Here is a 17,845-nt window from a genome sequence, read left to right as displayed (position 1 = left end):
TTACACACAACTGATGCAATCTTCAAATGAGTTTCTGGTATATCTGTGCTGTCTGACTGAAATATTGGATTGCACCTTATACTACACTGAAGATTAATGTGATAGAAGCAGACTGATATCCATAACATCTTTTTAATGCTGTCTGTTTCATGTAATACTGTTAGATGCTGAAAGTGTTAGTCACTCAGTTGTGTCCAGCTCTTTACAACCCCATGGACTGTAGCCTGCCAGGTTCCTCCATCCATGAAATTCTCCAGGCCATACTACTTGAGTGGGTGGCAATTCCCTTCTCCAGGGGATCTTCCCAAGCCAGGGATCAATCCCTGGTCTCTCACACTGCAGGCGGATTCTTTACCATCTGAGCCACCAGGCATCCTTGTCACTTAATGCCTCCCCCTAAACCTTTCTGGGTGAAAAACAGATATTTAAGGATGCACTATCTATCTGGACTCCAGCAAGATACACATATGTTCGTGTGTCTTCTTCTGTGTATTTTCTAAAGAGTCAACAGTATGGGTTTGATTTCCCCACGCCCCTGAGCCTTGCCTTTCCTTACACACATTTTGAGAGTTGGGAGGTGAGCTGGAGGGAGAGAGCAAGCCAGACATCAAACCCATTTATTCTGAATCTTAAATTATGACTTTTATCATCAATATTTTGGTTACATTGTTACACAAAGGACAAATTAACATCCGGTTTGAGGTCTCTTCTTTGATTGCTTTGGGATCAGTGCCATTTCCTTGGCGGAGGAATCCTGCACCCGTCAACTCTCAGCTGTGTTTAAATAATATTGTAGTACCAGGTGCCAAACAACGAGGATTTGGGAAACTGCTTCTAGGGAGCCTCTGCCAATCACCTTCAACCACTGCGATTTTCATGCGGCTTCCCCGCCAGATGCTCCCGGGGAGCGTCCACACTCTCTGCCTGGGCAGATCCGGAAGAGGATCCTGAGGGGGAAGACCTGGTTGGTCCCGTTGACTCTGAGGCATCTGACTGGTGTGCTCACCCAGAGGTGGATCCAAAGGACAAAAGCACTCTGCCAGGAAGACCCAGTTGCGCTCGGCAGAGACCACGTGATCTGGAACTTGGTCATCACAGCTTCCGTTCTCCTCTGACATGATTCAGGCCACTCAGCAACATTCGTCTCTTAAAAAGTATTTCAAAATGTAAATTGAAAAAAAAAAAAAAAAATACAGGTTGTTACTTCCAAAAGTGCCTCTGAGAGAGTCTCTTTTTAAAGAATAAGCAGAAATGTCCGTCTGTCATTTTCTCTTTGCTCTACCTTCCGTTTGGTTTGGTCTCATCCAAAATACACAGTTATTTTTTGTTTTGTGTTGTTTGGTCTCCTCCAGAAATCCAACACACATTTTTCTCTCCCCACCCCGGCACAGAAGAGAAAAGCAGGGGCGAGGAGGAGGAGCCGTGTGTGAAGAAAAGTAAAGCTTCCTGGGGAGGAGGGGAGAAAAACCCACACACACATAGACAAAGAATACAAAACAAAAGCTGCAGTCCAATCGTGCAAAATTTGCTTCTCCGGATAAAGCACTTCTTGATACAATGTCCCCTTCCCCCTCCCGAGGACTCCCATCCACCCGGGGTGGGGGAAATACATCATGAAAGTGAAGCCATTCTTTTTCTTAAGGCTGAACAGACACGCAGAGAACACCTTTCAAGGGCTGTCGGGTGGGCAGCGAGCGGCGGGGCTCTTGCTTTGAGCCCAGCCGGCAGCCTGCGATCCATCCCGGGGTCCGCGGCGCCCCTCCCACGGGGTCAACAATACCACGTACAAACAACAGAGGAAAAGTCAATGGTCCCGACAATGAAATCCCGTATTGACTTTACAATCACAGGTACAAATTGCTCCGATCGATCATTTCATTTCTCCTTAAGACCGTGTCGTCTAAAACTCATTAGGGGCCGGGTCGCCGAGGATTGGTCAATATTCAGAGAAAATGCTGGAGGTTCCGAAGGAAGCCGCTCTTCTGTCACCACAGTCCGAAGGAGGAGGATGGAGACAAGTTGTCCTGTTCCAGCAAGTTGGGGGGGTTGGGAAGGGTGGGTTCCTGGGTCCAGATAGCCGTGTCCCCACCGTCCAGGGGAGGCTCTGCGTTTATAGCGGGAAAACCAAGAAGCCCGAGAACGTGGAGTACTTCCAGCCCCCCATAAGGTTGCCCCTCTCCAGTTTGAGGTGGACTTTATCCTCTCTCTCCATCAGCAGCAGGACGCCGTTGCTGGCAGCTTCTCTGGTGACGTCCTGGTCTCCTGCGAACGCTGAGATCACCGGGTAGCCGTTCTGCATCAGACTGACCTGCGAGGCAGAGGGCAGAGCTCAGCCGACCGCAACGGACCCCACACCCATCCGCTTTTCTCGTCTCACCCGTCCCCTACCCGGTCACGGAGCCACGTGTCGGGGGAGCTGACCCAGAGGACTGAGCTGGTTCCCAGAACCCCGCCAGCCCCCTCCCGGGCCCTCCCCACCTCACAGAGGGCCTGACTATTTGTCCAAAGCCAGGAGGGTCCAGCTGTCCAGGAGACCCACCTGGATGGTCTGTCTGTTGTACACTTTGACCACGTGGAAGCTGAAGCTATAAATCCCTTTTCTCGGGGCTACAAATATACTGGAGGCGAGATCAAAATGGTTGCCAATGTTTACTAAGACCTGGAAAAGAAGAGGGAATATGTGTGTGCCACACATAGCAAGCCCCGCCTCTGTGTGTGTTTCCATCAGACTCACCAGACCACCCCCAGTGGTCCCTTTAGGACCTGCAGGACTTCCGGCAGCACGTGCTCAGCGACCCAGTACCCCCCACCCCCCAGGAAGCAGGCAGCCCGCGGCTAAACATCCTGCAGCAGGAATTGATTTCCAAAGGATTCTAATGGATGGTACTTCAGAAGGCTCTCTCTCTGGAGAGTACAGTATATTTATGTGTTGAAAAAAAATGGATGTACATGGTGGCTGTTGGGGGGTGGGGCAGAAAGATAACACAAAAGAGTCTGGTAGGTAGATGAGCTGTAAACTGAGGCTGTTCGGAGGTTTGTGGGATTCTGGGCACCTGAATGAGAAGCTTGGACCAAAACAGAGCTCTGCCCTGAGTAGGAAGAGAAAGGGTGGTGAAGTAAAAGGCCCATCAGTTAAGTCGCTCAGTCATGTCCCACTCTTTGCGACCACGTGGACTGTAGCCTACCAGGCTCCTCCATCCATGGGATTCTCCAGGCAAGAATACTGGAATGGGTTGCCATTTCCTTCTCCAAAAGGCCCATTACCAGAGTTCAACTCTGTCAGATAAAGCTTGGGATGAGCTCTGTGTGCTTTGGGAGGGAAGGGATGGTGTGAGGTTTTGTCTCCCAGCCCCAGGCTCCGCCCCTAGCAGCACACAGTAGGTGCTCAATAAACGCTGCTGGGTGAAGGACCACAGCCCACAAACACTGGCTGTGCCCCTCTCCCCTCACTTTCCTCCACATGAGGTGTCTGGTCCCTATGCTGGGCTGTGACATCATGCTCAGAAGCATCAGTAACCACCCGGAGAGTGGAAAGAAAGGCAGCCTGACACCCTCAGCTCAAATTCCACAAAGTGCAAGAACAGTGACAAAATGAGCCATGAGATATGAAATCACATGACCCTCCAGATGCTATTTCTCCAATAAAAGATGGATGAGACTGACTTGAGCAGAGGTTATCCCTTTATGAACAGATTTCCCTGTCAGATGTTCAAGGTTCTTCCCTCTCTGGATCCCTCCTCACCCACAAATGCACAACCCAATTAAAATCATAAAATGGCCCCGCCTCCTGTTCCGTTTATAAAACACACAGCCCACAACAACAGCAGAACCCTAGATTAGAGACCCTGTCTGTTCAGAAAACAAATTTGCACCATACCCTTGGCTGTTGTTTCCTACACACTCATCACAGATGGATCACACGTGGCTCCCAGAGCCATGCCACTGGGAAGGCTGGGAGGGCTGTGGAAGGAGCCGCATCAACTTCTTCAAGGAGCTCTGAGCACACTTGAGCCCCTCCTTGACTGCAGGGCCCAGAGACACTCGGGCGCTGCTGTTAAAGACGGGGAGCTTCAAGATGCAAGTCCTCCTCTCTCTGAGGCTGTGTCCCGACTGCCTTACAAGCCTCAAAGAACCAAGCCTCCTCCTGCAAGCCCTTGTGCTGCTCCCAACTCAATGACCTCAACTCTCTCACCTCCACATCTAATTCAGGGAACTGGTAAATTCAGGGCCCTGCTGTAGAGGAACGAACACCCACCAGCCCCAGAAAAGCCGGTTTCAGTTCCTCCCTAACTGGTGCATGACATCATTTCATCTGCCCTGTCATAGTTGGCTCATCTATAAAATGAAAAACCTACTACTGCTTATCCCATGTACATCACCGAGTTTTCTTAACATCCAAATGAAAGGACAATGTATTATAAAAACACGATGGAAACTAATCCATTGCCTGCTTTAGTCGGACATAATTAAAATAAATACAGGCATGTTTCATTAAAAAAAAAAAAACAGATTAAACAGTGACATCCCCATCCCATCCTGTACACACCTCTCCAAATTTCAAATACATAATCCTTAACCAGGATTAAAGCAAATGAAGACATTGGCCTAAAATGAGGCATTGGTCTGTGCAGTTGGGTGGTCACCCAGGTCTGCAAGCCAGTTAACAGAGAGAAAGGAACTCAATCAAGTGTGCTCAGTAAGGCCAGAGCTCCAGGTGGGAGGCTTGTGGCCAAATGAATGGGATGATTAGGCTAAGTTTGGAAACCACTCTGTTTCCTGTTTGTTTCTGAAAAACAATAGAAACCAAGGTAGGGAGAGAGGGGAAGATGAGGACCTCTAAATCCTGGGCAGCAGTGACCCAGAGAAGGGGTTGCCAAGAGCTGATCACATCAGGGGCCCTTCTGTTTTGAAGGGACTGGGAGTTGGGTGGCTAAGGCAACCTCATTGCTCTTCGGTTTTTCTTTATATAACCCCACCATATTTAATATTGACGTGCTGTATTTATATGTAACTTGTATATACTGCATTTACTACATATTGCATTTATATAACCACACTCTGTTTCCTTCTGTTTCTGAACAACCATGGCTGCTATTTCCCCACACTCTTCCCCACTTATTTCTCTTGAAGTTAAGCATCCTCTCTAGGATCCACTCCGAAATAAATAATAGATACTTCTTCTCTGAGCCTGAGCTGAGACCTTTGGAGAACCCCCCGGGGTTAGCGAGGAGAGTTTAAATGCACTCAGTCTCTAAGTGGCCAGCAAAGGGGACAGGAGCCCACCGCCCATAAGGGCGGCCCCAACTCCAGCGAAAACTGGTTTCTCTTTGGAAATGTCTATCGGCTCTCTTAGCTCAGCGGGACGCCCGGCTTCACAGGACTCTCGGTCATCCGAGTGCCAACCGAGCTGATGAGTTATTGAGCAGCGACAGTGTGAAGAGGAGAGCTCGCGGGAGAAGGGAGAAAGGCAGGGCAGAGGGGAGGGGAAAGCCTGGAGCTCCGAGTCTGGGAAGCCGGCCACCCAGCCACGCGCCCGGCGGGAGGCGAGGGCAGGCCCGCACGCTGACCTGGTCGAAGTAGATGGTCATGGTGCGGTTGCTCATCTCGGACGGCTCGTGGTTCGTGCTCCGCGTGGCGGAGAAGGCCACCTTGGCGCTGCCGGAGCGCACCGAGATGCCCAGCGAGGAGGTGACGGCGCCGTCCGCCGACGGGCTGGAGTCGCACACCACCAGGCACTTGCCCTCCAGCACGATGGGCTCCGTGTCGTTCTGCGCCCGCACCGGGCAGCCGGCGGGCAGCAGCAGCAGCAGCAGGGCCAGCGCCGCCCCCAGGCCCGAGCCGCAGCCGGCCGGCTCGCGCAGCGCCCCCCGGCGCCCGGGCATGGTCAGCGGCGGCCCCCGGGGGCCCCGGTCGGGCGCTGACATCCGGGCTGGGGGCGCGCGGAGAGCAGAAGGGCGCGCGCGAATGCGCCGGGCCGGGGGGAGCCTCCTCTGGCCTCGGTCCCCGGCTCTGATGGTCAAGGCCAGGGTGGTCCTTAGAAGGAGAGCGCCAGCGGACCTGTCAGGGCAGAGAAGCCAAACCACTAGACGGGGGTGAAGCTGCGTGGGAAGGAGGTGCGGGGACCAGTCCCCGCGGCGCTCGGGGCCCCTCCCTGGAGGCCACCCTCTGGGTCCCTCGCACTGCTACCCCCTCCCCGACTGGCACAACAGGTCCCGAGAAACGCCGGGCGCCCCGGCCCGGGCATCCCAGGAGGTTCCGGGGGAGGGGCGCGTGCCGGGGGTGCGGACGGGGAAGGGGCTCGCGATGCCGCAGGGCCTAATCAATAATGACACGGTCAGGGACCCTCAGGGACGCGGTCCGCGCCACCCCCAGCCCATTCAGCCCAAGGCAGAGGGGGACCCAAGACGCAGGCGGCGGAAAAATCCACTGAGCCTTAACCGCTCTAATTTCGGCAGCATTTTTTTTAAGCCACACCAAGAAACCTTTTTCTCTTCTCTGCTTTCCTTTCCATCTTCTATTTCTCTAACCTAGAGTTTTTTTTTTTTAGCAATCCATTTGCGCAAGATCTTAGCCGTTTTCCACCCAAAGAACAAGTCCCCAGAAAGCTCCTTAGGGTGAATAATAAGATTAAGATGGGAGAAAAAACAAAAACAAAACCCCCAAAGACAGGGACATCCTAAAACCTAGTAACCGCTTCCCACGTCCCGGCTGCCGGCGGCGAGCCGCTCCGGAGAAGCACCTCGCATCCCCCTCTCTGGCGCAGGACCCGAGATTTCCGGCGGTGGGAACCCCAAGCTCGGCTTCTCTGCAGCTTCTGTTTCCAGACTCCAGGGGCTCTTTCTCTCCCGGCCAGGAGGCATCCCCTGCAGCTTTCTGCCAACTTAAGCGCCTGTTCGCACTTTCCATCCGGTCCCATCTTCCCCCACTAAACTAAGCAGATCATTTCAACATCCAGTCGAGAAACCAAAAAAAAAAAGCGAAGAAACCTCTCGCTCGCCGCCCACAGCCTCCGAACAACTCCTCCGGCTGTCCAAACAATCTTTCTAAGAAGAGACAAGTTGTTTCTCCACGGGCAGCCTCCCTCCTCAGCCCCTGAACAGGACAGTTTCCAGCAGCTCTCCGGCTCTCCCCGCCCAGACGCAGACCCGCGACCGTCCTCGTGGAAACGGACTCACGGATGCAGTGAACGCGCGGATCGCGGAGGGCAGGTCGGGTTACCTGGAACATCCATGACGAGCGAGCCCCGCTGTCCGCCAAGTTGTTCTGCTTGGAGAAGACGAGCCGGAGCTGGCGGGAGGAGACACGGAGCACGACCCTTCTCCCCGCGCGCGGCCAGTAACCGCCCCGCCCCGCCGCGCCGCGCTGCTTTCCCGCGCCGGCCCGCGCCCCGCGCGGCGCCCCACCCCGGATCGGCCGGCGCCCCGCACCCGCGAGTCCCGCGCCGCGCCCCACCCCGCGCTCCTCACCGGTACGTTCCGCGTCCGCTCCGCCCGGCGTCCCGCACCCGGTACGCACCGCCCGGGTGCGCGCAGCTGCCTCTTTCCACCGACCCGCTCGGTCCCGGCCGCTCCTCCCGCCTCCGCGCCGCCCCGCGCGCGCCGCCTCCTCCAGGGCTGGGCACCTGCGCCCCGCACCCCGCTGACCCCGCACCGCCCAGGTCCCGCTCTCACCCAAACACCCAGCGCGAAATCTTCCCAGATGTCTCGCTTTCAAACAATTAGGCAACCTCCAAAGCGCCGGTCACTCCTCTTCTTTTCAATTGTCGCTTTTCTTTTTCAAATCCCCTCCAAGTCTTAATCCTGAATAGCGCGATCACTTTCATAATTAATGCGTAAAGCAGTTTTCTTTAAGAAAAAAAAAAAAAGAAAAGAAAAAGAAAAAATGAGGACTGGGATGAAGAGAAAGATCTTGGAATATCTTAGTGATGCAAAAGCTGTGGTTCCAGAAGCTCCAGTGTGGGAACTGCCAGGTCTGGGCGGGGATTAAGAGGCGCCTCCGCCTGGGTTTCAGTGTCTGCTCCTCCGGACCTGCCGGCGCGCGCTGGCAACCGCGCTTCTTTATTAAAACGCCTGCTCTGAGCTCTGCGACCTGGGGAGACGCGCAGGGTTTCCGAGCTGCGCCCCGAGCGCGGGCGGGCGAGGAGCGCAAGTACGGACGCGGGGCGCCACCTACGGGCGCCGGGGCCTCCCTGCCGCGGGTTCGGGGACGGTGGGGACAAGGGTGAGGTCTGCGGAGCTCTTCCTGGACCCCCACAAAGCAGCCCGGGCCTCTGGAAAAAGGGAGCGATAGCAATCGATCTCTCCGGTGGTCATCCTGCAGTGCCCAGCCCCTGAGAAGGTGGAGCCGCACCCTTGCTTTGGCAGATCGTCTCTGTTCCAACAACTCTGCCAGGATGATTTAACTTGCATCGCTTATCGTTGTCTTCATAACCTTTGCCAGGACCACTGGGCTGTGGAGTCCCTGCCGCCCTTAAACAATATCTAAATGGACACTCTCTTTATAACCCAACCTCTAAAAATGTCGTTTAAAAAAAAAAAAAAACCCTCCGTCCTCTGACTTGCTTCCTATGCCTTTGCTGATAGGCTCTTCAGGAATAAACTAAGTGGGCCAATGCAGTTCAGAAGAACAGAATGGAAGTCTGTCTGATTCCTCCAGACTTCACGCCGAACCCTTTGTCGTTTGAAGAATTCACCCAGGGTTCTGGTTCCAGCCCATAACGTGGGTCTTTGCAGGTAGGGGGTGTCCAAGGACTCGGTTCCCATAGGCTCTGGCGGGGCTCCTCTTCCCTGACTAGAGCCGGGGCCTCATCTCTGAACGCTGGAGATGAAACTACTTAGCATGAGTGCCTCCAAAATAGATGCGAAGGAAGCCAGGGGCAAAGTGAAATGGGAATTGCATAGTATTACCTGAGACAAGATGTTTAGTATGGTAGTAAAATGTGATGGAAAAATAACTTCAGAGCCAACTGTTTTGTACTTAACATGCAAAATAGAATAAAATAACCCCCAATGTATTACCCTCCCAAGAATATTCTCTGAAAAGGAAGTACTTTGCTTCCACAGCAGGCTGGTCAGATGTACTGGACTTTGTCAGGAAACAGTTTACAGAGCCACCATATCCTGTAAACTATTTTGAGTTAAACACAGTGGAAATTGCTAACTCTTACTCTTTTATGCTAGTACTGCATCAATTTCACAATCTCTTCTTGTCTCAGTAAGCACAACTCTAGCCTTCCCTCATAGAGAATACAGATTTGTGTGCAGACCTAAGTAGCAAAGGACTCTAGGTCTGTGAAAGAAATGTGAGCTCAGACTGATAATTAGACCAGTTTGGAGATGCTAATTAAGTAACAAGGCCTCTCACACATCCATACATCTTTAAATAACAGCTCTATTAAGCAATTCTTAAATGTTAGGCTATAAGCCTTTGCTTTAGCAAATGTAAGTTCCTTTGGGGGGAATAAAACCAAACTTCTTTGCTATGTGACAACAAAAATGCTTAAATTATATAAAAAAATAAACCTCAATCTATATAGTCAATTTGATTATGGAATTAGAGCAGTAAGTATCCTTCTATAATGGGAAAAAAACAAGTTGGGTTTAAATTTCAACTTGAGATTATTTTTAGAAGCAAGTTAGTAATTGTGAAAAGTAGCAGATTGATCTACCAATGGAATGTTAACATTATTTTTCACTTACTAAATCTTTGTTCTATCTATAAGGAGACATTTAGGTTATCTCTTTGTGAAGGAATTTTAGCTCATAAACATGCTGAGAAAGACTTGCAGAATATAACTAAAATTTAAAAGTGAGAATGTTTTCTGGTTATCACAGGGATTACCTTTTTTCTTTCATTTCCATGCTACTAGTAACTATAGTTGTTACTATTACAGCAACTAACTCTCCACTCTCATATTATGCCCCGTGGACAATAAAAATATCTGTTGTTGACTGAGCATCTGTTATGTGTTAGCGCGCTGCTTTCTTTATCTAGGACGCAGCATCTAGTTTAACACCCACAGTCGCCCTGTAGTAGACAGATGGTCACATAGAGCCCAAGAGGAAAGTATTCTATTGTTAAAAAAGGGGAGTGGTGGAGACAAGGAAAATTCAAGAACCCTTCCTTTCATTTGTCCTCAGTATTTATCTATAACAGACCTTACATTTGTTTTCTTTGTGTAGAACCCTTCACTGAAAACCATCTTTAGCATGTGATATAGTCTTGTCTTGCTTATTTAATCTAATGCGTAATACTTATGATTTTATCCTAGATAAATATGTGATCAATAGAATATGCTATATATTTCATAATATTGAATGTGAAGCCATATACATACTTTAAAACATATATATGCGTTAATAAATTATTTTTATTTTAACTACAAAGGAATAATTGACAAATATAATTATACACAGTTAAAGAGATGATTGCATACGTGTATACATTAAGGACTGATGACCACGATGAAGATAATAGATCCATCACTTTCCATAGTTAACGTAGATTCCTCTGTCATTTGTGTGATGAGAAGGCTTAATATCTATTTTCAGGAACTTTTAAGTATACAATACCATATTATTAACTAGAGTCACCATGATATAATTTTATGCTCTAAACCTCATCTTATAACTGAAAATGTGTGCCCTTTGACCTATATCAGCTCACTTCCCCCTCCCCCCCAGCCCCTGACAACTACCATTCTGTTCTCTGTTTCTATAAAATCAGTTTTGTTTTGTTGCTGGATTTTTAAGATTCCATGTATATCGTATAGTTTTGCCTTTCTCTGTCTGACTTAATTTCCCTTTTGCATAAAGTCCTCCAGATTCATCCATTTTGTCACAAGTGGCAGTATTTCTTTCTTTTTATGGCTGGGTGATATTCCCGTAAGTATAAATACTGCATTTTCTTTATCCATTCATCTGTTGAAGGACAGGTATGTTGCTTCCCTGTGTTGGCTGCTGTGAGTGACGCTGCGTGAACGCGGGGTGCTGACAGAACCCGAAATGGAGCAGGATGCTATGGTCCTCCCCCAGTCCTCAGCCTGCCTTTGTCTGTAGAAAAACTTCAGGCAAAAAATAATCAGAGAAGTGAGAAAATACAGAAATGAAGGAAAACAGTCAAAGGAGACCAAATAATAAAGGTTTCATCATTGAGCATAGTCCAGGACCTTTAGTTCCTCCTCGTGGGACATAGACCACATTCTGAGCATCTCCTGTGAGCTGACCTGTAGGGACTAAAACCCCACCGGGGGAGGACGTTAACGACCTGATGACCCGAATGTGGCCAGGACATAAGCTGCCGCAGTCCTGAGACCTGGCCTCAAAGATACGGAACAAACTGACCCTGGGGCTGGAGAGGAACTGTCCTTAAAGCAATCAAGATGCTGCTGGCCAGACCACCGTGTGACCCATTCCAGGATGACTGTCAGGGCTGATGGTGCTGTTGCCACATGTAGCTCCCCTCCTAGCCCGACTGTCAGCGGAGGGGGAGTTGGCCTTTGGGCGGGAGTCCACCCTGTCCCCACCCTCCAGTCGCCAGCATCCAAAATAGAGCAAACTTGCCAACTTTCCTATCCACCAGGCTTGCCTCTCTATAGACTTTTGAATGGCAAGGAACTGAACCCCACTTTCCAATACAATATTGGTTTCATTTTATTTGGGTATACGCCTAGGTGTAGGAATGCTGGATCATAGGGCACTTGTATTTTTACTTACTTTAGTAAAAATATAATGTTCTAAAATCATTCATAAATGCATTTCCAGTGTGGTATAATGCTATTCTAGAACATTATTAAGATGTGGAAAATAATAACTCTAAATGTTACACACTCTTTAAGTTATACATGCTGAATTGTAAAGTATATGTATAAATATATACTCAATGTTATGTGGGTACTTGAATGAATTAGCAACATAAGTAAAAATCTTTAAAACTTGAAACCAGTTCTAATTCAGTTCAACAGAAAGACCTAGAAAAGTTGGTCTATAAGCAGTTGATTTGTAATTTTTGACTGGAATTACTAAATGATTATATGATCTCATCAAAATAGCTAAAAATATGTTGACAGAAATCCCAGATTAGCTGAACTCAAGTCAGTGAAAACGGTTTGCATTATGCAGTCATATTGCACTAAAAAACTTATCTCTGCCATTCAAAGAGCATACTGACCTCTTCCAAAGACAATATACTGGCTGTCTTTTTCTGACATACATTTCAACATTTACTAAAGATTCTTATAAAACATAATTAGAGGAACATTTGGCCTCAATGTGATACCATTTCTCCAATGTTACAAAGTGAACATATTACAATATAAAAAATACTTTTTATTCTAGAATGCCCTTTAAACTTAAAAAATAGTCTAGCTATCTATTTAGAGGTAATATTAGGGTTTTTGAGACTTTATGAAAAAAAGTTATTGAAAATATGCAAAGTATCTTATTTTCCTGTTCCAACAATGCTTCATGCTCCTTGCTTCTTAGCAAGGCATATCTTAAAATTTGTATACAAGGCAAATTAGTGACTTAATGGGCTTCTAATATTTGAGATACAGTACACCAGCAGATATAGAAACTATTTGTTGGGAGAAAGACAAATCATCTTGATTCTTTTCAGCTATGTCTCATTGTCTTATATAATCCTGATATCTAATTTCTTCTATTTTATGGTAGGAAATGTCTCTGTTGCTTTACCAAATTGGGTCAAGTGCTTAATGGGAGTCAATGTAATCCTATCAAAACTGAAGTCTTTATAAACAAGGACGCCTTTTGTCAACTCTTATTTCTCAGTAAGATATATGTTATTGCTAGATGAAACTTTCTTCTGCAAACTCTTGCTTAAAAGTTTCTATTCCTTCAGAAAGTATCAAAGAATCATTAGCATGTAGCTAAAGCACTTCCTGATTTATTTTTTAAAAGCTCTTTCTTTTACTATAATTGTGTGACTTTCCTTTTAGAATGAGCTACATGTGTGTTTTCAAGGCTCGTTGTAGTCAGAACATTTTGAGACTAAGTCATATAGTTTTACCTAGAAACTGATTTCAAAATAAGAACATGCATGTGTAAGAAGAAAAAAAAACCTGATTGCTCTCTTGTACTTTCAGAGATTTTCTATAAGGTATAAGTCAGTGCATCTTTCTCTCGCCAATGTCCCTCTATAAGAATAAGCTCGAAAAACATAGTTTAACTGTTCAAATTAAGTCCCCCAATCCTGGAGCTATCTTTAAGCACTTTTAAGAATATAACTGTAGAAATATTTTGGTTTTCTGAAATATGTTTTATTTTCAAATTGTCATTTAAGGTAGAGGATATTTGTTCTTGGGCTTCCCAGGTGGCTTGGTGGTAAAGAATCCACCTGCTAATGCAGGAGACATGGGTTCGATCCCTGAATCAGGAAAATCCCCTGGAGAAGGAAATGGCAGCCCACTCCAGTATTCTTGCCTGGAGAATCCCATGGACAGAGGAGCCTGGTGGGGCTACAGTCCATAGGGTCACAAAAGAGTCAGACTCGGCTGATTGACTGAGCAGGCATATTTGTTCTTACCAGAGAATATGATTGCATCCTCCAAAAACAACAGATCACAGGATGTAGCAGAAGTAAAGGGGTGAAAAGTTGGGGGTTAGGGAAGAGCCATCCGGTAGGTTCTGTTGGAAGGAGCTGTGAGACCTGAATGTGTTGCTCCAGAGTCAGCAGACACCTCAGTGCCTCCTTGTCTCCATCTCCTGGCTGAGGACCGCTAACCTGCCTTCCATTGCTTAGTGACCTGAGATCAGGGGTCTTTCTCTCATGTAGCTGCAATGAAGTGGATTGTGTGTGGGCATGTTTTAGCCCAGCACAGAGGAAATGAAACTCAAACATGGTCTAGACCCAAATACAGCTTTTTGGTTCTTGTTCCAAAAGGTGTTTGGTAGCAATTAGTACTTATTCCATGCTTGATATTGACTGTTGATCGTGACTACTCTTTGAAAACAGAGCAGTTTTAAGAAATATAAGTAAGCATTGTTTCACAGAGTGGCACCTTGCCCAAGCTAAGAACCACTGGTGATCCCTTGGGTGCTGTCTCTCTGATATAATCTGCTATAAAAGCCATTTTACACTGGTTAGAAGTTTTTCAGAAAGATATGGCTATTTTCTGCACAGAGATCAGAGGGCTAAAGATGAATGATCTGCTGTCTGGTCATGTGAGCAAGCAGTGAGCCAATAGCTGCTGAATTCAGGTTCTGACCACATACACATGGCATTTGTGGTCCATAGCTGCCCACTGCCCACCTCCCTCAAGTACTTCTTCAGCATCATTGACCAGGCTCTGGGGGATATACAGTAATAGCAGATTCATGGAAGAAAGGAGGAAAATGAAATTAAGGAAGGGGGTCACACATGTCCATGATTCCCAAACTGTGATGGGCATGTGAATCACCTGGAAGTCTTGTAGAAAATGTGCATTCTGAATCACAATGCCTTGGGTGGGACCTGAAATTCTACATTTCTAACAAGCTCACAGCTGAAACCAGCTCTGCTGGGCTGCAGACAGTACTCAGAGTAGCAAATATTGATTTCTCCATTCTTATAGGGAATTAATCAGCACCTGAAAAGTGTTCTGAAGGTTTACTGTTAAGACATTTTTGAGCAGAACATGGTTAAGTAGAATAAGTGAAACTCACATCAAGAGATGGCCTGGTATCAAATAATAAACTTGGAAGTCACTATCCTGTAGTTTGATTATATGGCTTTTTCATTTCCTTCTTTTCTGCTGAGGCTATTTTTTCAAATCTGATGAGCCCTATTCTGTACACGTTATTTCAAAAAGAAAAGAAAATGTGTGTTAAAATCATGTACTAAATAGTTTTTGGTTTCTTAAAAGCTCAATTTTGGCAAGACAACTTAAGGATAAACAAAAAATAGAAGAGAGAGCTTTCTAAATGCATTTTTAATTGACAACTAGGGACTGTTTATCATCCTGTGTCAAGAGGGCACAGGCTTCCCAGGTGGCTCAGTGGTTAAGAATCTGCCTGCCAATGCAGGAGACACGAGTTCAATCCCAGGTTCAGGAAGATCCCCTGGAGAAGGAAATGACAACCCACTCCAGTAATCTTGCCTGGGAAATCCTGTGGACAGAGGAGCTTGGCAGGTTACAGTCCCTGGGGCTGCAAGAGTCAGACATGACTTAACAACCGAACAACAACATAAGATGGTACTGCTGCTGCTGCTGCTAAGTCGCTTCAGTCGTGTCCAACTCTGTGCGACCCCATAGACGGCAGTTCACCAGGCTCCCCCGTCCCTGGGATTCTCCAGGCATGAACACTGGAGTGGGTTGCCATTTCCTTCTCCAAGATGGTGCTATTAGGAGTTATTCTATAACGGTCACAAAAGTGGTTTCAGCTCATTTGCTAATCACTAGATGAACACACAGGTTGGGATGAGCGTTTTCTGTTGGGTTTCTGTGAAATGTGTAGGAGCTCTCTGTCTCCAGAGTCCAATGTGTTATGGTTCCTGATGACAAAGGTGAAGGGCAGACTCAGTTTAATCCTGGGATCTGCTAAGAACTGGTGAGCAGATACAAAAGAAATGTTCTCCGGGTTTTTAGATCAATATCTTCTTCTTTATATGAAATATGGTCTCTGTTGACTCACAGCCGGAATGTTTGCAAGTTAAAAATTAACTTTAAAATAAGCAGAATGTGGGGCAAATGCATCCCTTGGCAGGTTGACTAGATTTCTGTTTGATAAATCATTGTTCTGATTCCTCCTGACCATCTTAGAGAAAGTGTATAGATTTCCCTTTAGGATCCTCATCATTCCCAATAAGCACAAACATTTGTTAAATTTCTATTATATCTCAGGCACAGACTATACTGCTTCATTTCCCTGGAAACCATAACCATAGACATTTAATGAGTCAAAATACAAAAAGTCAGGAAAAGTGCCAATTTATCTTCAGTGCTGAGAGATCAGAGGATGCAGGGATAGTAAAGTTTGAGACCCTACCTTGTCGGGTTAGGTCACAGGGAAAACAGGCTTTGCAAGAAGAAACAGGGATGTTTTCATTAGTGAAGGGATACTTATGTAAATTTCCTGAATTCTGAACCCTAAGCAAGTAAACATATTCTTACAAGTTTTCAGAAATACTGAAACAAAGATTCTTATCCTGAAAATGGCATAACATAAATTGTGTTACTTAACAAAGCATCTTTTTAATAGTTTTTTTTTTTTCTTCTTCTTTCAAATCCTCTATATTTCCTTTAGGAAGCTTTCAGTATATATTGAGAATGAGATTAAGTTTTGGTTTAATTCATAATGTTAAGATGTTCTGCCCAGAATAGCTTTTAAATCTTAGATTAATTCTGTTTTATGATTAATTTCTATGCATTAAATAATTTCCTAAAATGATGTGTAGTAACATTGTCCTGTTCACATTTCTCTGATGGAGCTTATGGTGAGTACCACACTAAGATTAGTTGTCTGCATGTCTTGCCCACTGACAAACTATAAATCCTTTGCAAACGAGTACCGTAACTTTTTTTGTTTTTTTGTCATATTTCAGCTCATCGAACAAGCACCTTTGCTTGTTGGGAATCCTACTTCTATTTGAATATTGATAAATTGAATCTGCTGCTAATTAAATAGCAATTTTAGGTAATTCTATCATATGTCTTCATGTCATATGAAATAACTTTCATATGAAATAACCTTCAGAAATAACTAATGGGCAAAATTATTTAAGTAAGTAAAGAAAAACTTCAGAGGTTAAGATTTTTTTTTTATTAACCCACCAAGAAAAATTCAATTGAAAAGATTTTGCTTTTTTTTTTTTTTTTTGCTTTTTTTGTTTGTTTTCATTTCGTGGTGTTTCCAAATTTTGGTAGCTTGGTCCAGGAGACACCAATGTGCAAATGGAAGATTGGGACTCATTTTAATACTGTGCTTACCTTTGTGATCCTTTGTATGTTTGAAAAATCTCTTACCTGAAATAGAACTGAGCAGATTGAGAAGGCTAAGAATTTCACAAAGCCTTCAGAAGTGGAAGGTCAACCATTACACGTGCCATTCAAGTGCACACTTTCACCCAAATCTGTCCATCTTCACACAACGGGACTGATGCTAAGGTCATTAACTTTATACACAGGTGTGGTGTAGGTTTCATAGAAACAATGAAAAAGTACTTGACAGTTAATATTTTAACAATCACTGAGATGTACAGCTGTATATATATATCATGAAATTATATGAGTATTTATATCATATATATAGTATATCATATAAATCATATGTATATCATATGTAGAATATATACATATAGCATATCATATATATATAATGAAATTATATGAGTACCATAGTATGTGTAAACCACATATTGATATTAGACAGATTAGGATTAGTACCAATATTTATTTCATTAAAGAAATAAATTGTCCTCACCTCCTGATTCACTTTATACAGGGAGAAATCTCAAGTGAAGCTTTAAAATTAGAAGGTCAACTTTCTTGTGATTGTACAATTGTGTTGAACTTTCATGTATAAAAGTCAACTACTGGGTTTTGTTCTGTTGTTTTGTTATTGAACTTGTTCTCCAGTTCCGTGTTCTGTTAGCTGTGTGCTTCTCTATTTTCTGTACTGTTCAGTGTTTGTAAATTCCACCACTTATTAACGTGTCCCCCACAGAAAGTGATTTTTAACAGAAGAAAGACGTTTGGACTATCATACAAATATCTAATATTTTATATTTCTTTTCAAAAATTTTTAAAAAATCAACAGATTTCTGGCTGAAATGTGTGGTTTGAAATAACCTTTTCTGTAACATGATACCATCAGTTTGATAATGGGAAAAAAAGTGGAACTCATAAAAC

General features: G+C 45.5%; 1 protein-coding gene across 6 annotated transcripts; it reads right to left on the bottom strand.

The window, feature by feature from the left end:
* Positions 1–601: 601 nt before the first annotated feature.
* CBLN2 (cerebellin 2 precursor) lies at positions 602–8,467 on the bottom strand. Of its 6 annotated transcripts, XM_043444415.1 has the most exons (6): positions 8,350–8,467; positions 7,671–7,844; positions 7,219–7,287; positions 5,568–6,057; positions 2,540–2,659; positions 602–2,308 (listed from the first exon to the last, which is right to left on the bottom strand). In XM_043444415.1, exons 4-6 carry the CDS (start codon positions 5,922–5,924, stop codon positions 2,111–2,113), a joined length of 675 nt encoding a protein of 224 aa, XP_043300350.1. In that variant the 5' UTR covers positions 5,925–6,057; positions 7,219–7,287; positions 7,671–7,844; positions 8,350–8,467; the 3' UTR covers positions 602–2,110. The 6 variants fall into 6 exon arrangements, with proteins under 6 accessions (XP_043300350.1, XP_043300349.1, XP_043300351.1 ...); XM_043444414.1 differs by lacking the exon at positions 8,350–8,467 and having other exon boundaries at positions 7,219–7,263; positions 7,671–8,035; XM_043444416.1 differs by lacking the exons at positions 7,671–7,844; positions 8,350–8,467 and adding an exon at positions 7,467–7,650.
* Between the last annotated feature and the right edge of the window lie 9,378 nt (positions 8,468–17,845).

Source organism: Cervus canadensis, chromosome 23 (assembly GCF_019320065.1).
Source record: "Cervus canadensis isolate Bull #8, Minnesota chromosome 23, ASM1932006v1, whole genome shotgun sequence".
Taxonomy (NCBI): Eukaryota; Metazoa; Chordata; class Mammalia; order Artiodactyla; family Cervidae; genus Cervus; species Cervus canadensis.
This window is presented reverse-complemented; position numbering and strand designations above follow the sequence as displayed.